The sequence below is a fragment of the Mustela nigripes genome, chromosome 2, assembly GCF_022355385.1.
Source record: "Mustela nigripes isolate SB6536 chromosome 2, MUSNIG.SB6536, whole genome shotgun sequence".
Classification (NCBI taxonomy): Eukaryota; Metazoa; Chordata; class Mammalia; order Carnivora; family Mustelidae; genus Mustela; species Mustela nigripes.
This window is the reverse complement of record NC_081558.1, coordinates 101,207,902-101,227,126: the sequence shown is the minus strand read 5'-3', so window position 1 is coordinate 101,227,126 and position 19,225 is coordinate 101,207,902. Positions and strand designations below refer to the sequence as shown.

The following is a 19,225-nucleotide window of genomic DNA, read 5'->3' as shown; positions in this document are numbered from 1 at the left end:
TTACAAGAACAGTTGCCAGATTCTGTCATCTTCCAGAATCCTATGGGTAAAATGACTTTGTATATAAAATGATCTCATTTACATGTGTCTTGTTTCAATCATGGTAATGAGATAATAATTATGTATGCTATATAGAAATGATACTATTTGAAAAGTGATCTCAAATATCTGTCTGGTCAGCACTGGCTGACATAGACTGTTGTTAGCTGTTTGTAGACTGATCAATGATACCGTCACGTGAAATGTGAGTTGGAGGCATCTCATATTCCTGTAGCTTCATGTAAGACTTGGGCTCAGGTTTACAAAATGCATTCAGTCTTTCATTGCTGACTAGACAGTTTGCCTATTGATTAATAGTATGCTACATTAACAATAAAATTTTACTTAGCTTTTATATATCTGCCTATCTTATCAAAGAGTTTCTTCTGTCTCCCCCCCCCCCCCTTTTTTGGGTCAGGGTTCCAGTTGAGCCATCTTCTGTCATGTCACTATCACCAAGTCACAATCAGGTAAAAAAAAAAAAAAAAATTCTATTTCAGTTTTGATTTTTTTTTTTAAACTAAGATGATTTTCTATTTTTATAACACTTAAGTTACCCTTGATTGCCAGATATGTGTAAATTTCAGTACCTGTCTCCTCCAAAATACAGTCACTACAACATGTGCAGCTAATACTTGCTAGCAGTGTTTTTTAGACACCAGACAGAGGTAAATTTTTACTGACATGATGGCTTTATAGCACATACAAGAACACAGTGCAAAGATGGGAAAAGATGCACAGTAAACACAGTTAAGGAAATTCTAGGCGACTGCAAAGTAGAAATTGTTTGGGTCAGCAGTAGTTTCCTGAATTGCTTAGGAATATTGACAAGTGGACCTTTATCCCCACTTGCATGTGTGAAATACTTTTGTTCCAGTTATCACATACAGACTTGGAACTTCATCGGAGAAGAGAACAGTTAGTAGAGCGAACTCGGAGAGAGGCCCAGCTTGCCGCCCTACAGTATGAGGAGGAGAAAATAAGGACCAAGCAGATCCAGAGAGATGCTGTCCTGGACTTTGTCAAGGTGAGATTTTTGCCATATTTCATCGAAATTCCTAAGGTGTTTTAGAAGTAAGTGCTTATTTGTTTTGCTGAATCTATCAGTGTTTGTCTTAAAGTGTCAGCTTCCTTTTATGTCACTATAAGGAATCTTGAGTAAGTAGTGTAATTGTCTCCTACTTGTCCTGAATGAATTGTCCTCCTGTAGGTAGGCTGAGAAGTGATCATTTTGTTCTTGGGACAGTAGTCTCTTCCTCTTCATTAGCAGTCTGTCTTTAGACGTCTCACTTTGCTGTCCAGCTGCCACTTCCTCAATCATTAATACATTAATAAAGATCAATAAGACAGGAAAGTGCCAAATAAACCATAAAGTGCCATGCACATGTAAACTCCTGTTATCCAAGCCCGTCTCTGACTTCCTTTACTGAGTACCAAACTTTTGGAGGTTAACAGGCTTAATACTTCAGAGTCATCTTTGAGGCTTTCCCTTCTTTTCTGTCTGCACCTATTTGGGCAACAACCCTTGTTAATACTTCTTTCTTTTTTTTAAATTTACAGCCTCTATAGTTGCATCTAAACCTGTTTCTTTTCTTTTCTTTTTTCTTTTTTTTTTTCTCTTGCTTGTATCACTTAAAGTCTTTTTGTTCAGGAATCACCTTGGATTTTTATCATCATTTTCTGTTTGTCTGTTTGAGATCTGTCTCTCCATTTATCTGTAAACCCCATGAAGACAGGGGGTATGTTTGTCTTATTTATTCACTGCTACATTCCTAGATCTTAGCAGGTCTTACCCACAGTAAAGCTCAGTAAATATTTGTTAAAGGAATGATTGAATGAATGAATCACTCTTGGCCTCTAGAGCTTTCTCTCTTGTGTTTCATAACTCTAGCCAAAGACCTTCTTTGTAAGTACCATACACATGAGTGAAAGTACCATAACTTAAACATGGTATAAGTACCATACACATGATAAAATTCTTTTATTTTTTTCCAAATGTATCAAACCCAGGATGATCTTTGAGAGAATGACAATTTGCCTGGGTTAAATACTCAGCTAGTTAGTGGCAGAGCACTGTTTTGATCAAGACAGGTTGAACAGAAAATGGAAATTAGGTTGGCAGAAGATGAAAACCTTCTTTAAAAAAAAAAAAAAGAAAAAAGGTGGCTCCAAACCCTAGATAATCTGTGATCACAATGCTATACTGACTATCCGTAAGTAATGACAGCTGACACATACTGTATCCTAAGCACTGTTCTGTGTATTCTAATCAATAATTCACTTAGCTTGCCTTCTCTAAAAGCAACATAGCTAGTAAGAGAGAATCACATTGTAGATGGTCTTGATTAAATGCTAAATTAGGGATTGATCTTGATCTATTAGATAGAAGAGAACAATTAGGAGTTCTAAAACAGGAGAAAAAGAAAAGATACTTCCAAAAAACTAATCTACTTGAGTTAGAATATGTTAGAAAGAAAGATGAGGTAAATGAAATAGAGAGTAATTGACAATAATTAGGGTGCAAAATGAAGGCGTAGAACCACATGATTTCTGAGTTTCCTAAAGAGAGGCAGTGTTACACAGTGGTAAGAGCTTAGCCTCAAAAATAATCTGAATTTGAATCCAGCTTAGCTACTCAGTATGTGCTTGACTTTGGGAAAGAATGGTTCTGTGCCTTTAATTTCCCCATAGGTATAGTATTTAATTTATAAATATTAACTCGGAATTATTATGGGTGCACCTAGAACTTTTACTAATGTGGTGAGTGCCACACCCCTGACCACCACAAGAGGAGCATCTGTATGTTTTATACATAAATGTAGTGAATGTTGAATAAATCATTGAAGATGAATGAAAAAAAAGAAGATTGTAAAGCAAGATTTTGAGTTAAAAGGATAGTTTGACTAGAAGGCTAGCTTTGTGGAAAGAATATAGGATTCAGAGTCAAAAGATGTAGGTGCATTCTCAGTTAGGCTACTTGCCAACTTTGTGACTTATCTTGCATATATCATTTAATCTCTCTTGTCCTCAGTTCTTTTGTCTTTGAATAAATATGATTATGGTGTTCATTTATCTCCGAGAGTAAAAAGACTCACTTAAGATAATGTGTATAAGAATGAATACTGTGAAGTGTATAAGCCTGATGATTCACAGACCTGTACCCCTGGGGCAAATAATACATTATATGTTAATTAAAAAAGAAGAATACATTGTAAAACAGTGACTATAGAGATGGTATATAGTATTTTTATTTGACATAGTAACAGAAATTAGCAAATTGGGGGAAGAGCCAGTTAGTATGGGAAACTGGGTTTGTTTTTGAGCATGTTCAACATAACATGACAGTGGGTTTACAAACAGAATATCCACAGGCTGATGAAAATGCAAACCTGAAGACTGGCTGAAGGAGAGAGCTAGAGGTGTTAACACTAGACAAAGAGAGAATGGTTTCACTGAGAGAATAGAGTGAGAGATCACCATTCTGGTTGTGAACGTGTGTGTGCATGTATATATGAAAAACACACTTTTTCTATTTCTGTTTATAGATGCTTATAGATCTATGAAATACTGTCAGTTTATTGCCTTCCTTTTTTAAATTATAAGCTGTTTAAGGGAAAGGGCAGCATCTTCTAACCAGTAAATCTAGGAAAGTGCTGCATGTGAGAGATACGGAAGTTAATGTGGGTGATTATCTTGGTAAATAGAATTTATCATTTCCAGTGTTCCAGATTCTAACCAACTTCCCTTTCTTGGGGGCTTGGGGGTGTGTAGCACAAAGCATCACAAAGTCCACAAAAACAACAACCCCCCTTAGATGGTGAGGTAAGTCTATATAATCACTTTTTCTTTGGAATTTTTTATTATTGCAATGTGAAATGAAATGTTCTGTATGTGATTATCATGTGTTTCAGTGGTCAAAATATTCCCATTTTCCTTACTCCTCACAAAATTCTACTTATTCGGGAGGAGGTGACATGGGCCAGGGAGTTTATCCAAGTCTATAGATCGGGGTTTTTTAATCTAGACTAATGCATCTGGAGATTATTTATTCCCTTCCCGTATGCCCACCAGAAGTATCATCTCCCTTATCCATTTCAAAGCAGAGTGTGTAGTGAGAGGGAGACCTGAGAGCTGTGTGTGACAGGCATTAATGCTATTGGTATTGAAGTAAAAGATACTACATAGATTTCAGCTCCAGGGCTCACTTCCCGAATGTGTATGTTACTGATTATATGGCATACAGTTTTATAATATTAAGTAGTACATTTTCATTATAAGTAAACATGTAAAATTAATTGCTTAACCTTTTATTTTTTTTATTTTATTTTTTTAAAGATTTTATTTATTTATTTGACAGACAGAGATCACAAGTAGGCAGAGAGGCAGGTAGAGAGAGAGGAGGGGAAGCAGGCTCCCTGCTGAACAGAGAGCCCGACGCGGGGCTCGATCCCAGGACCCTGGGATCATGACCTTGGCTGAAGGCAGAGGCTTAACCCACTGAGCCACCCAGGTGCCCCAATTGCTTAACCTTTTAAAAATGTACCTGTTTTGATCTGTTAAAATAAACTTACTGAATATTTTATTGTAGTTGGCTTTTTTATTAAAAGCCATTTTTCTCTCTCTTTGCCTTCTTGTTTTTTTCAGTTTACGATCATTGTTCCCTTAAAAATGCATAAAGGCATTTTTAATATGACTTTTGAATCTGCTTTCTATAAAGTAAACTACTTAAAAACCTAACAAGGGACTTTATAAGTTTCAGCACAGAGGTTTTTAAAGCACAGGTGTTACTGGAATGGTAAAATGCATTGTTTGAAATGTTTTTAATTATCCATTATAAAGGTTTTTTTTTTTTTTTTTCTTTATCTCAGTGGACATATAGTCACTACTTCTGGTTATCTCAGAACTTAGCCATTGGTATAATACCTGAAAGAGTAACTCAGCTTTTTCAGTAGTCTTTTCTTCACAAGGTAATAATAAAGGTACAAACCTTTCACAGACAAAGTTAATACCGTCTTCTTTTTTTACCCCCAAATTTCCTTCTTAATGGTCATTCTGGAGTAAAGTCATTATTTAAAAATTTAAACTTCTCTGGAAAATAAGGTACAGTTTTTAAGTTTTCCAGGTGTACTCTTACTTTGAGAAAAATAATGAAGAGATGCATAGACTAGAACTCATGACTATTGGGTTTATTGTTTTTGTTACTGACTGATTAAGTGACTGCTAATTCTTTGTTACTGCTACAACTATATTTCAGCTTTCTCTTCTGTGAATAGAAAATAACCCCTATTCCCTCCTTGCTTTAGTCAGTTTTTAAGCAATAAGATCATATTTGAAATTGTTGAAACTCTTTAAAAGAGAATCATGATTCAGAATCAGTTTATTAGCTGTGAGGATACATGAATTCAAAATGATTGTGAATGTGATCCCATATGTTAGCATCTTCAGTGTGTCTTAATATATCTCTTTGCTTGTGTATTTGTGAAATATGTCATATGTGTGCATAGTTTGTTTTTGACATTGCTCCATTTCTCTCCACCTCTCCAGTGTCCCTTCCCATCCAGAAGGTCTCAGCACACTGATGATAGTGCCTTGTTAGTGGTAAGAGCCTTGCACGAAATGGAGTTATATATTGCTATGTCTAGAAATTGGAGAACAGTCATTATACTTCTCATTTAGAAAGCATCTAAATATCATAAAACATGATAAGCATCATTACTAAATGCTTTACAGATAGAACAGTTTCCTACATTACTGTTCATGATTTACCCAGTGTTTCAGCAATCTGCCTCTCTGATTCAGATACCTTTGTTAGTGTTTCCAAAAGTAAAATGTTCACTTTGCGATCCATGTTGGCTTTGTATGTGGGTTAGGAGGACGGGGCATAATTTGTTTTATAAATGTCATTTCTAATTCCAGGTGCATTTACTTTATTAATCATTAATTTGGTTGGTGAATCACCTGTGTGTCAAGTGATTAACTTACTCCATGACTAATTACACAACTGTGTATTTGCTGTGCTATTTTATTATCTATTTTAAGCTACTGAAAACCCCAAACTTACATCTCAGGATTATCCCTCCATGCCCCTTTTTTAAATTCTGGGAAAACATTAACTTGGAATGTTACCTACTGCTCATTTTTAACACTGGTTTACTTTTAGTGCCTTTCATCAACTGAAAATGAGTATAACATAAGAGCTGTATTGAAGATCTTAGAAAGTTTTATCAGCCTTGCAAGAGAATCCTAACATTTACAAAACTGCTTTACCCATCATGTTTTATGATATTTTTTACAGTATGTTAAAAACTAGCAGTTCAAAAATGCAGTGTGTAGGAATTCCTGGCTTCCGTGCTGGTACGTGCTGCCGTTGTGCGCACCGCTGCGTGGGCTACAGACTAGGGTGTGAGCATCTTCTCACATAGACTTCCATTGCCATTGCTTCTGTGTGTTCTGCAATGATAAGTTCCTTTGAGATGGATAAAGCACATTTTAACTGGGCAGTCTTAGAGCGAAATAAAACCACCACCCTCTGGAGTTTTAGTGGAAATTAATTGTCATGAGAAGCAAGTAACTTAAATTAATGCAGAAAAATATTGAGAGACACTACCAGAATTTATCTTTTATTCCTCACAGCAGTCTTAACAGGGAATGTTAAATGTGTCACATTTTACAAACTGTTAATGAGGCACAGAATGTTTTGTCCAGAATGCAATTTGTCCAAGGTCACATCTCTTAAGTAAGTAAGTGCAAGACTGGGTTCAAATCTTGATCTGGCTGACTTGAGAACCTGCATTAAACACCACAGTGTTATTGCCTCTCGTACTGTAATTGAAAACAACTTAGGAGACTGAGGTGAGATTTAATAACACATATAGGAAGTGAAAGAAGTCTGAGTGCCCACGCTTCTTTGTCAAGGAAAAAGTGGAACTTGGAAAAGCAACTGAATTCCCTCAGTGTGAAATTTAAAGTGAATTTTATCCATTTATAGACCACACACACTTGTATTTTTCTCATCAGTATTCTTGTTTGACCTAAATGAGATGGCTTTGAAAAGCAAGCACCACATCTCACATACTTTTGTATGCCAAATAATGGCCAACGCTATGTAAAAAGAGTGTTTCAAAGCATACCTCTGATTTTCTCAAGACTACTCTTCAATGACTTTATATGATAGAATTAAGTCCTAACTTTTTCTTTTTTTTAGAGAGGGAGCTGGGGAGGGACAGAGGTTGAAGGAGAGAGAGAATCTTAAGCTGACTCTGCTAGCATGGAACCCAACTTTGGCCTCGACACAGGGCTCAATCTTGTGACCCTGAGATCATGATGTGAGCTGAAATCAAGAGCTGGAAACTTAACCGACTGAGTCACCCAGGCACCCCAAGTCCTAACTTCTTAACATGGCCTACAAGTTCCTGCACACTTGGTCTCATCTCTCTAGGCTTATGCTATACCAGCATTTTTTCAGCTTTTCAGATAAGGCCAGCCCATTTCTACCTCACAACCTTTGGCAGATGCAGTTTCCCTCAGCATGGACTGCATCTCCCTCCCTGCATATATCCATTGGGTAATTCCTACTCGTTTGTCAGCTATCAGCTTAAATGTCACACTTTTTTAAAATGGTTTTTCTGCAACCTACAACCCCCAAACCACCACAGTCATTTTTCTCATCCTTGTACTTTTAGGTCGGCGTTTATTGTTTTATATCTCTTCCCTCTTAGACTACAGGCTGTAAGTTTCCTGGGCACAGGGATGTTCTCTGTTGCAATTACCTGCATATACTCAGTCCCTATCATTGTCCCTGGGATGTGTTAAGTGCTCAATAAATATTTCCTCAGTGAACACATAAATGCTATGTAATAATCACTCATTAAATTGTTTCATGATGAAAAGGTCTGCTGATACAGCAAGGTATAAATGTTAAATTTGATTTAAAGACCTTGAAGTATAGGATTTAAAATAACTATCAGTGGTGTTTAATATCCATGACATGAACCTTCTCTTAGGGCTGCCCTTCAGGCGTCTGTTGCTTTCATCTCTATCCCATCTGCATCTGTGTCTCATCTCAGAAACTAGAGACTATGCTAGGCTCATTTCACTTCCTCTTCCTCTTCCCTCCACTCCTTTTGTCCTCTGACAATGTAGTGGCTTTTATTTAGCCTTTTCATGTTTGAGATTGACAGTAATCCCAGTACATTTGATTATAAAGAGGCCCAGAAAATTGAAGAGGTGAAGCATACACAGTGTTAACTGTTTTCACAGTCCTGTTCTTTGGTACATTTCCTTCATTTTTTTCTGCCTTAAGATAGATTAGGCTGCAGTGTTACTTTTCTTTGTTTGTTTGTTTCTTTCTTTCTTTCTTGTTTTTTTGCCCACCTTTCATGAAAGAAACCTTGCTGTCCGCTGTCTTTAAAAATAATTCTATTTTATTGATAATCTACATAATTTGTGATCCTAGTTTACATATTTCAAAGTTATTTAACTTATAAAAGCTTTAATATATTTAAGCCTTTGGCATTTTGTTGTTTTCATAGGTACGGTCTTACCAATGCCCATTCTTTATAATGCTGTCTTCCTTGATTTCTGATCTTTGCCAGATTAAAAAACTGACACGTTTTGAGTTTTATCTGTAATCAAAATTCTGTACAGTAGATTCTAATAATATTGTCTCTAATTATACCTCTAATTTACCTAATAGAGACAGCGAATATTGCTGGTTGTATGTAGGTTGGTGAAGAAATAAAGGATTCAAAGAGAAAGAAAATTCCACTTACCCTCTTATAGGTCGTTTGGACACAGAGGCAGAAATGAAATTCACCTTAAGGTGTGACACAGAATTCTCGTATCCTATTTTCTCACATCAGAGCTGTTACATTGAATTATAATATATGTAATTTGGATTAACATTGAAAAAATATTGTTCTTACTCATGCCAGTTCTGCTCAGTTAAAATGAGAGCTCTTTGACTGTATTTGTTTCCCCATCATAGGAAGAACACAGGACTTAATAGTTCAGTTTCTAAGGTGACTATGCTCAAAAATTTTGATGTTTTCAGTTTTAGTTCTGCATAAAACCATTTTTAATAACTCGTGCCTGATTTGGGGGTTCTTTTTCAGGGGGGGTGGTTGTCACATAATCATTTATGAAAATATTTTCCTTTGTGGTTCTTAACTAGTTGGGCATTTTGCTGCACCATTGTTAATGTCATCTATGATGTCCTGAGGGCGGCGGCCATCAACATTATATCCCAGAGACTAAGCAGTCCCCAGGATTTCCTTAATGGCTCCAGAGAGTTCTATGGCTAAAGATCAGTGCCACATCAGTTAGGCAGTATTGACATCCTCATTGAAAGTGATACCCACTGTGCTTTTTATTATTCTGCTTGTTTCTGTCTCTTGATGGTTCCTTGAGGGATTTAATAATCAGGACAGAGGCAGAAGGTGCCACTTCAATCTCGGCCTATCCGTGCTGAATGGCCAGTTGGTCGGTTGTGCTATAATCCTCATCCTTCCAGTCACTGGTCACCTTGGTATTTTCATCACCAACCTTTTTTGGGAGACAGACCCAGAGGGCTGCCCTTGGGGGCCAGGGCAGATGGGGCACTGACTTCCCCAGCGGTGTACCTCAGGTATGAAGTCCTTGAGGTTGCGCTTAGGCGGCATGGTGGAGGCAGCTGGTATTGGATGAACCCAGATTCAAGATGACCGAAAAGAGTGCACCTTGGCCTCCTGCAAGCTGACAGCCGAAAGCCCTTTCATTTCTTGATTCATGTGTTATAAAGTACTGAAATAGTTTAAATTATACAAGAGGGAAAACCATTTTATAAGTTATGGGTTTTCCCCCAAAAATATTCTTTCGGCCTTATCAAAATCTTAGTAAACCATTTGTAAGTTTGTCCGTGACCTTTCCTTTTCTAATTTCATTGACCAGATCTGCCCTGCCTGGCTGATGTTTTGCTAACATAAATGCTGCCTTCTTTTTCTTCTCTTTCTCTTTTAAAATTTAGTCGCTGTCAGGGTTGTATCAAGCGGGCTGTGCTGCTGCCCTGCCTCATTCTTCTGCCTTCATGCCTATCAAGGTATCTTGTTCCTGTAATGCACCAGGAGCTTTGGGGAGGGGTTGTGCATGGGAGGTCTTAAGTTTTCCAACAGATTGGTCCAATGGCAATATAAAATATAGGAATGCATGAAATATCTGTAAGCTTATGAAACTGTTTGTCAATTTAACATTAATTCCACTTGAAATTTTTGAAAGATTTACTGTACTAGATAACTCACAGAGGTCTGCAGTTATTCTTTATATTGAGATTCTGTTTGAAATGTCACTCTGATTTTCCTATCAGAGGTTATTTTTTTGTCATAAGTTATTTTACTTTGGCTGATAAATAATGTCAACTCAACTTGGCTGTCTGATGTGATAATGCAAAATAATTTCAGTCCCAGTCCCCAAAAGTGTCACCACTCAAAACCTCATGTAGTAGAAGTCAACAAGGTATGGCACTTAGGCCACCTATTTATGCAAAGAGTTTTATTGACACAGCCACTCCCATTTGTTCATGTGTGGTCTGTGGTTGCTTTCGATCTTACTAGCAGAGCTGGAATAGGGCTAGCCTATACAAAGAGCTTGTGGTGTTTTATTTATTGAAGGCCCCTAGGAATGGTAATTCCACATTTGTTATCATATGATACATAAGAAATTATTGATAATCTTCACTGTTAGAAAGTTCTCACCTTGTCTGATTTAGTAGGTCTGCCTCCCTGTGGTATATACTTATTTCTTTTTTTCTTTCCATTGTGGAGATTTTCTAGTCCCTTAGCATTTTTTACGTAAGAATCATTATATTTGAAAACTATTAACAATGCTGCCTTTGTCTTCTCACTACAGAAATTCTAGTTATTTTATGTGCCTTTCTCAGTCTCTTAATTCTTTTGAGCTTTCTCAAGTTCTCTGCCTTCCATTTTGGCTCCACAGTCCCCAACCAGAAACATATCCTTCACTCGAGCCCACGTGGTGCTGAGCATGAAACAAGGTTTTTCACGTCTTAGTCAGCGTTAAGTGGGCTCTTCTCATTTTGTTCAGTATCCACTGTAATTCTCATGTTTCTGTTACATTCCCAGATGATCATTAACTCCCATATCTTGTACCTTGTTTTTCTAAATACTTAATTTTGCTTTTTGAACATTTTTATTTCTCTGATTTAGCAGAATACTTTCACATTCTTGTGTCATGTCCTTCTAAATGCTGGCCCTGGCTTTATAACATCTGTAAACCTGAGAAGCCTTCTCTCTAGTTGTTACTGAAAACGCTCCACCTACCTGGAGGGCTTTGGAAGAAACTTTAGAATTTTCTTCGATGTTGACCCTGTGCTAGACTTTCTCAGCTAGGTTCCTTTTTGAATAACAACACGGAAAATTGAGGGATTCTTCTCAAAATTCTCAAGGAAGGTGTATAACTAGTATAGGAGATGTATAGGAGAGAAGCTAATTCATTACACTCCATTCATTACCTCATGCTTATTCTCACCCAGAGTCATAGTTGAAAGAGACCCAATCTGAATGTGCCAGCTGTTGTATGTTAAGTCTACCTTTCTGTCTGTCAAGACCTGCTGCAGTGTAAATGGTTAGTTTGAAAAGACTATTTCTTTTGTATCCCACTTACTTTACAGCAGGTAAATATCTAGGCATGGGTTTATTTCTTTTTTTTTTTTTTATAAACTTTATTTTTTTTTAATTAATTTATTTATTTGACAGAGAGAGATCACAAGTAGGCAGAGAGGCAGGCAAAGAGAGAGAGAGGAGGAAGCAGGCTCCCTGCTGAGCAGAGAGCCCGATGCGGGACTCGATCCCAGGACCCTGAGATCATGACCTGAGCCGAAGGCAGCGGCTTAACCCACTGAGCCACCCAGGCGCCCCTGGGTTTATTTCTTTATTGCTTAACCAGACAAGTAAAAGTCGTGTTCCTGCCAATTTCTGTTTTTTGGTCCAGTTCTCCAAGAGTTCTCAAGTATAGTTCATGGGCTTGAAGTGATTTGAACTCATTATGTCCATATCCTAGAATGCAAGTCACTTAGATTTTAAAAATCTTTACACCAGATTCTCATTTCTAGACCTAATTTTGAAGGAAAGTTGCATGTTTTCCTTTTATTCCAGGTAATCATAAATGTGGAAAGTACCCTTTCTTGAATAATTATTGGCATATCTCTGTTTCTCCACAGAATGATGACAGATCTAATGCCATAACAAGTTCACCTACAACAGAAACAGGTAATAGACACAAAGGTACAGTTAGCCACACGAAGAATAATTCTTTACTAAGACTTTCTTGATAAATTACCTCTTAGCTAGCTGTGGCTTCCTTTTCTGAGAGGAGAAACCAGACCCCAAATTGGGAACTTCCTGCACATTTTCCATTTTTTAATTCAACTGGTTTTTTAACTACTCAGCCATATGATATGAATGTATGAGCATGAGCTAGCAGGGCTCTCACTCGCAACAAGAGAATCTGTTCAATATCGTAACATTCATTCTGCCTTGATTGATATAGCAAAAATCACATGACAGTTAAATATATATATAAGCAGCCTTCCTGATTTCAAGGTTACTTTTCTGTACCGGATTTTGTATTAATAAACAAAATTACCATCTTATTTCATTACTGGGTTTGATTTGATATCTTTGTACCATTTATTGAACTTCTGTGACATGTGTGTCTGTTGTTATATTTATTTTTTTTTCCATCTCCTTTAATCTTATTTTGCTTTTCCATGCTGATGTAGTTCATCATTCCCCTGCATATTCTTTTCCTGCTGCTATTCAGAGAAACCAGGCCCAGCGCCCTGAAAGCTTCCTTTTCCGAGCAGCTGTCAGGGCAGAAGCAAATAAAGGTAGGTCACAGTGACTACGGGGCGGGGGGGTGGGACTTTATATAATAACATTAACTATTATATAACTTTTCAACTTTTACTGTGAGATGTCACTTTGGCAAAAGCTTTAAACTCTGCATTTGTCTGTGATCTCACTAATATTAAAGCAGGAGAATCTTGTTTGAATTTAACTAGTTTCTTGGTAACACCCAAAGGAGATTATAGATTTGAAAAAAATTAAATACTCTTTCAGGGATTTAGGGAATGTTCCTCTTTTCTGTAATGAGCTCCTTTTCAGATTTTTCTAGTGATAAAAGGTGTTTTATCTGCTCTTAAAGAAATGAATCAGTACTTTTTTAAAAAGACTTTATTCATTTGTTTTTTGAGAGAGAGATCATGAGCAGGGACGGGGAGGGGGCACTGAGAGAGAGGGAGAGAGAGACAAGCAGACTCCCTGCTCAGAGGGGAGCCTGACATGGGGCTCGATCCGGGGACCCTGAGATCATGACCTGAGCCAAAGGCAGATGCTTAACTGAATGAACCACTAAGGTGCCCAAGTAATTCTTTTAAATCTACTCAGTCTAATGTTTTTTAGTTAATATGACATAGATCTGCCTGGCCTCCAAAGAGATTACCTGGAAGTAGGAACAAACATTTCAAGTCTAAAATAACTACTTTTGGGTACCTGGGTGGCTCAGTTGGTTGAGCGACTCCCTTCGGCTCAGGTTATGACCCCGGACTTCCAGGATTGAGTCCCACATCGGGCTCCCAGCTCCTTGGGGAGTCTGCTTCTCCCTCTGACCTTCTCCTCTCTCATGCTCTCTCTCACTCATTCTCTCTCAAATAAATAAAATATTTTTTTAAAAAAAGAAAAATAACTACTTTTGGTGTAACTGATAGGTGCCCTAACAGTGAGATTTGTAATCAAACCAGAGTTGCACTGCATGTGGGATTGTAAATTAGTATGGAAAACTATTTACGTTATCTAATAATGTTGACATTTGTATATCTTGTGACCAGTAGTTTTGCTTTCTGAAAAATGTAAACATGCTTACCAGAAGATAGGTACAAAAATATTTATAGCAATGTTATTCATAATAGCCCCAAACAGAGTATCCATTAAGAATAGAGTGGATGAATAATTGTGGCATATCTGTATAATAGGATACCATGTAAGCCATAAAAGTGAACAGATTAATGTATACAGCAACATGGATAAACCTTATAAACATTGTCATTCAGATGAAGCCAAGCACAGAAACCATATATATATACACTATAGCTTCATTTATAGAAAGCTCAAAACTAATCCTGGTATTACAAGTCATAGTTAAAGCCTGTGTCATTAGAAGTAACCTTTAGGTACTGATGGGCAGGGAGCATGAGAGGGACTTCTGGGTGTTGGTAATGTTGCATTTATTGACCTGACTGTGTCCACTTTGTGATAATAATTTATTGAGCTGTTTGCTAATTATTTGCATAGTTGTCTGTATGTTCTTTTTCAATAAAAACATTTTAATCAGGCAAAAGTAGTCGAACTAAATGGGTAATGGACATTTGGTAATTTTTAACACAGTTTTCTCCCTGTTATTATGTGTATTTGAAACCTTTCATTATAAAAACTTTTTTAAGAGCCCAGAAGTGGGAATCACTGTACTGTGCGGAACCTGTGACCGCGTGGATCTAAGTATCTTTCCATCACTAGCAATTGCCGTTCTGTCTTACATATTCATATTTTTTTAGGTCATGCTTCACCCCTTCTTTCATCTTCTGCTCCTACCACTGATTCTGCAGATCCCATAATGAGACCGAATTCAAGACAGAGAGAAGAAGAGCTGGAATTAATAGATCAACTTCGAAAAGTGTGTACCTTAACTTTCAGTTACACTTCTGCAGTGTTATTGCTAGAGCCCATAACCCTGCAATCACCTGTTTGTTGGCTTACAATTTTTAATAGAATCAGTAAGTGCCTATTATGTACTGTGCTGGCCATTGTGTGATAAACGTAAAAGAGATTTTGCTATGAAGGATATTCTTTTCAGCTTTTACTAGGAAAATGAGATGAGTTATTCTATAAAGCTCAATTCCTGGCCCTACTCATTTAAAAGATTTTTCTGCCTCATGTAAGGACATTTTTTAAGAGTAATAATAATTTGTTTGTATGGACAACACAAGCACGTATACATACAACCTCACTGTAGTGTTTATTTTGGAATTGAAAGAAAATCTAGTTCTGTTGTATTTTTAATTGTAATTACAGAAAATTATAAATGAATTTCTCCTGTATTTTGCCCATACTGTGGCCTGGCTGCTGTATATATGTATTAGATCTCCTTCTTAAGTTACTGACTTGACATAGAAGGATAAAATAGGGATTGTGGTACTTAAGTTATTTGCTTTTTATCTTGATTCCTAATTAAATATATTTCACTGTAACTCCATTATGTCCTCTGTGTCAGCCACTCTTCAGGTAACATGTTACACATTCTCCTGTTTTTTTAGCATATCGAGTACCGGCTGAAAGTATCACTGCCTTGTGACCTTGGAGCAGCTCTAACCGATGGTGTTGTTCTTTGCCACTTGGCCAATCATGTGCGGCCTCGATCTGTCCCCAGCATCCACGTCCCCTCACCAGCTGTGGTAAGTACATCATGCTTAAAATAAATAAATAAATAAATGGCTATTAATCAGATATTTATTATATACAATGGCAAGCATTGTACAGAATGCCCAGGATACAAATGGGAATAGTCCCGTCCCTGTCTTCCCAAGTCTCACTTCTATGAGAGAAAAGATCAGCATGGTAACAACGATTAGTAGCAGTTGTTATAAGAGAGCCATGTAAGAGGTTGCTCTAGGAATACAAAAACGGACCACTTAACTCTTCCTGGAGAGTTCAGGCAAGCCTGCCCAGAGGGGGTAAAATTTGAATTCGTTCTTAAAAGTGTGAGTAGGAATTTGCCAGCATAGGGGCTCCTCACTGGCTCAGTTAGTACTGAGTTGCCCACGTTGGGCATAATGGTATTGAGAAAACTGGACCCCTTTCTTATACCATACATTCAGAATACACTCAAAATGGATGAAAGATGTAAATTTGAGATAGGAATCCCCTCAGAACTTAGAGGAGAACACAGGCAGCAGCGTCTTTGACCTCAGTCACTGCATCTTCTTACTAGACATGTTTCCAGAGGCAAGGGAAACAAAAGCAAAAATAAACTATTGGGACTTCATCAAGATGGAGATTACTTTTTAAAAAACAGACAAATCCATGAGAGACTGTGGACTCTGAGAAACAAACTGAGGGTTTTAAAGGGGAGGGGGCTGGGGGTTAGGTGAGCCTGGTGGTGGTATTAAGGAGGGCACGTATTGCATGGAGCACTGGGTGTGGTGCATAAACAATGAATCTTGGGACACACGCAAAAAATTAAAAAATAAAAAATAAAAAGCAAAAAACAAAATGACTCAGAAGATTATTTTTTAAAAAAGAAATTTGCCAGCATAACAGGGGATAAAGGCATCCTAGGCATAATATGCCTAGATTCAAAGGATAGGGACAGTCATGACATATTCAAGGAATTCCTAAGTTGTTTAGAGTAGGTGATACACACAGTGTGTTTACAAGTGGTAGGAGATGTAGCTAAAGAGGTAAGCCAAGGGCCATGTGATAAGGGTGTTATGTACCATGTCGGGGAGTTAGAAGTTTATCTTAGTGGAGACAATGAAAGAATTTGAGGGGGAAAATGTAACTATAATTACAGTTTAGAATGATGAATCTATTTTGGGAGTTGAATTGGCATGATCTAGTGACCAACTTTGGGTGGCAAAGGAGGGAAAATATACATTCAGGATGACTGGCAGGTTTTTTTTTTTTTTAAACTGCCGGTCAGATCTGGAAGTCAGTATCAGGCTGGTAATCCACAACAGGAGCAGGTTTAGGGTTGACACACTCTCCTTTTTTTTTCCCCTTCAAATTTTCATAAAGATTTCAAACCTTCAGAAAAATTGAAACTAATACGAGAAACACTCTTAAAGCATCTACCTAGATCTAACACTCATTTTGTTCTGCAGTCTTGCGTTGTGTGTGTATGTGTGTGGTGTGTTTCGGTCATACTATTTGAAAGTTGCAGATAGGGACACCTGGCTGGGTTAGTTGGTTAAGTGTCTGCCTTCGGCTCAGGTCATGGATGCCAGGGCCCTGCATCCAGCTCCTTGCTCAGTGGGGGAGCCTGCATCTCCCTCTCCCTGCCACTGCCCCTGCTTGTGCTCTGTTGCTCTCTGACAAATAAATAAATAAAATCTTAAAATGAAAGTTGCAGATAATATAAAACTTTACCCCCAAAATATTTCAGAGAATTGTCCTAGGCCATCTTGCTCTTTTCTGTAGCCTATAGCCACTGACTGTCTGACATGGGGGCCAAGTCCTTCTGCCTTAAGGTGGAGGAGAAGCTTCCTGTGGGAACAGGCTGAAAGAGGAGGGAATATAGCAAGCCACTAGCAGCCAGTGGGAGTCGGGGTATAAGGTAAGATGAAGTGTTATTGCATAAAACACCAACAGCATCCATAAGCTATATTCACATTTCCCCAGTTCTAAGAATCTTTCTTCCTTCCTTCCTTCCTTCCTTTCTTTCCTTCCTTTCTTTCTTTCTTTCTTTGACAGAGAGAGAGATCGTAAGTAGGCAGAGAGGCAGGCAGAGAGAGAGGAGGAAGCAGGATCCCTGCTGAGCAGAGGACCCTGAGACCACGACCTGAGCCGAAAGCAGAGGCTTAACCCACTGAGCCACCCAGGTGCCCCTCTAAGAATATCCTCCACAGCTGTGCTCCCTCCTCTCCCCCTACGCAGCATACGCGCGCGCGCACGCACACACACACACACACACACACACACCAGAATATAATCAAGGTTCCCAAGGATGCTATTCATTTCTAACATGCTTAAAACATTGTCTGACCTTTCAGAAGGTTTGACCTCATCTCATTTCTGGTCATTTGTTATTATTTAGCAGGCACTTCCTGTTACAGATTCTTGACTCTTCTATATAGGCCTGTAGATGGCCTCTTTCGGACACTCAGCTTGCTGCCCCTCCAGATACAAAATCATTTATCCCTCCCAAGGACCTTATATTCTTCTAATTATAAAAGCTGCTTTGTTACCAAGGTCCCAGGGGTGATGATGTGGCCCTGTCCCCTCTGGCACATCTACAAATAGAGAGTTGCATTTGCTTCTAAGGAAAACTGGTAGCCACTTTTTTTTTTTATTCAGTGACCTCTGAAAACAGGCCTTCAGTTTTGTGTAGTAGAGGCAAAGAGGAACAGTAGTCCTACCAAAATCAGCTGTGCTCTCAGAGACTGGAAGGACCTGGTTTTGGTCCTAAAGGTGATTATGGAATAGGCATTGACGGGCTATTTCACAACACTAGTAAGGAAAGGGTTTATACCTACTTGGCGTTCTTCCCCATTTCTGTCAACTGAGTTAGGGGCGAGAATTTGTTTTAATAATCGAAAAAGGGCAAACCTGTCATTTTTCATTTCCAGAGAGGATGCCTAGGAAGTAGCAAACAGCTAATACAGAAAGTATTGAGAGTAAGGGTGACTGAGGTTCTTTGCGTTGATTACCAGAAAACTGCCTATTCCATAATCACCTTTAGGACCAAAACCAGGTCCTTCCAGTCTCTGAGAGCACAGCTGATTTTGGTAGGACTACTGTTCCTACTTGCCTCTACTACACAAAACTGAAGGCCTGTTTTCAGGTAAAGTACACAGAGGAAGAATAAAACTGTTTTACAAATACTTAACTGCCTAATGAAATAAAACACGTGGATATTCTTGTTAGTCAGAAATACGGGTATAACATGAGATGAGAGAATTTAAAACATACTACTGAAGTCAACAACAAAACTTAACTCCTGTTTATGAGTACCTATCCAGTGCCAGGCATTCAGCCAGGACAGAAGGTACAGAGATAAGATACAAGTGGTGCAGTCTCCCAAGAACATTAAGTTCTTTTTTAGAAACCAAAAACAAAAGAAGTCTTTCATGAAATATCTTTGACATTTAAAAGCAAGTAGGCCTATTAAAGAGTCCCTGGCTGGCTCAGTCAGTAGAGCACGCAACTCTTGATCTCGGGGTTATGAGTTCAATTCCCACACTGGGTGTAGAGATTACTTTAAAAAAAGAAAAATTCAAGGAGGCCTATTAAATAAAACTGTTCAAGAGGGGATCTTTTTTTTTTTTTTTTTAAAGATTTTATTTATTTATTTGACAGACAGAGATCACAAGTAGGCAGAGAGGCAGGCAGAGAGAGAGAGAGAGAGAGAGGGAAGCAGGCTT

At 38.0% G+C, this 19,225-nt stretch overlaps 1 protein-coding gene across 9 annotated transcripts in view; it reads left to right on the top strand.

The window, feature by feature from the left end:
• Positions 1-19,225, top strand: part of LRCH3 (leucine rich repeats and calponin homology domain containing 3) — a 117,177-nt gene that overhangs the window by 85,587 nt on the left and 12,365 nt on the right. For 2 of the 9 annotated variants that reach the window (XM_059391137.1, XM_059391133.1), the window contains exons 11-19: positions 458-509; positions 917-1,066; positions 3,811-3,861; positions 5,584-5,637; positions 10,043-10,114; positions 12,251-12,299; positions 12,812-12,919; positions 14,642-14,760; positions 15,401-15,538. In XM_059391137.1, the coding sequence (XP_059247120.1) occupies positions 458-509; positions 917-1,066; positions 3,811-3,861; positions 5,584-5,637; positions 10,043-10,114; positions 12,251-12,299; positions 12,812-12,919; positions 14,642-14,760; positions 15,401-15,538 (793 nt within the window). The remainder of the gene's footprint in view (positions 1-457; positions 510-916; positions 1,067-3,810; positions 3,862-5,583; positions 5,638-10,042; positions 10,115-12,250; positions 12,300-12,811; positions 12,920-14,641; positions 14,761-15,400; positions 15,539-19,225) is intronic. The other 7 variants (XM_059391140.1, XM_059391136.1, XM_059391134.1 and 4 more) reach the window with 6 other exon arrangements.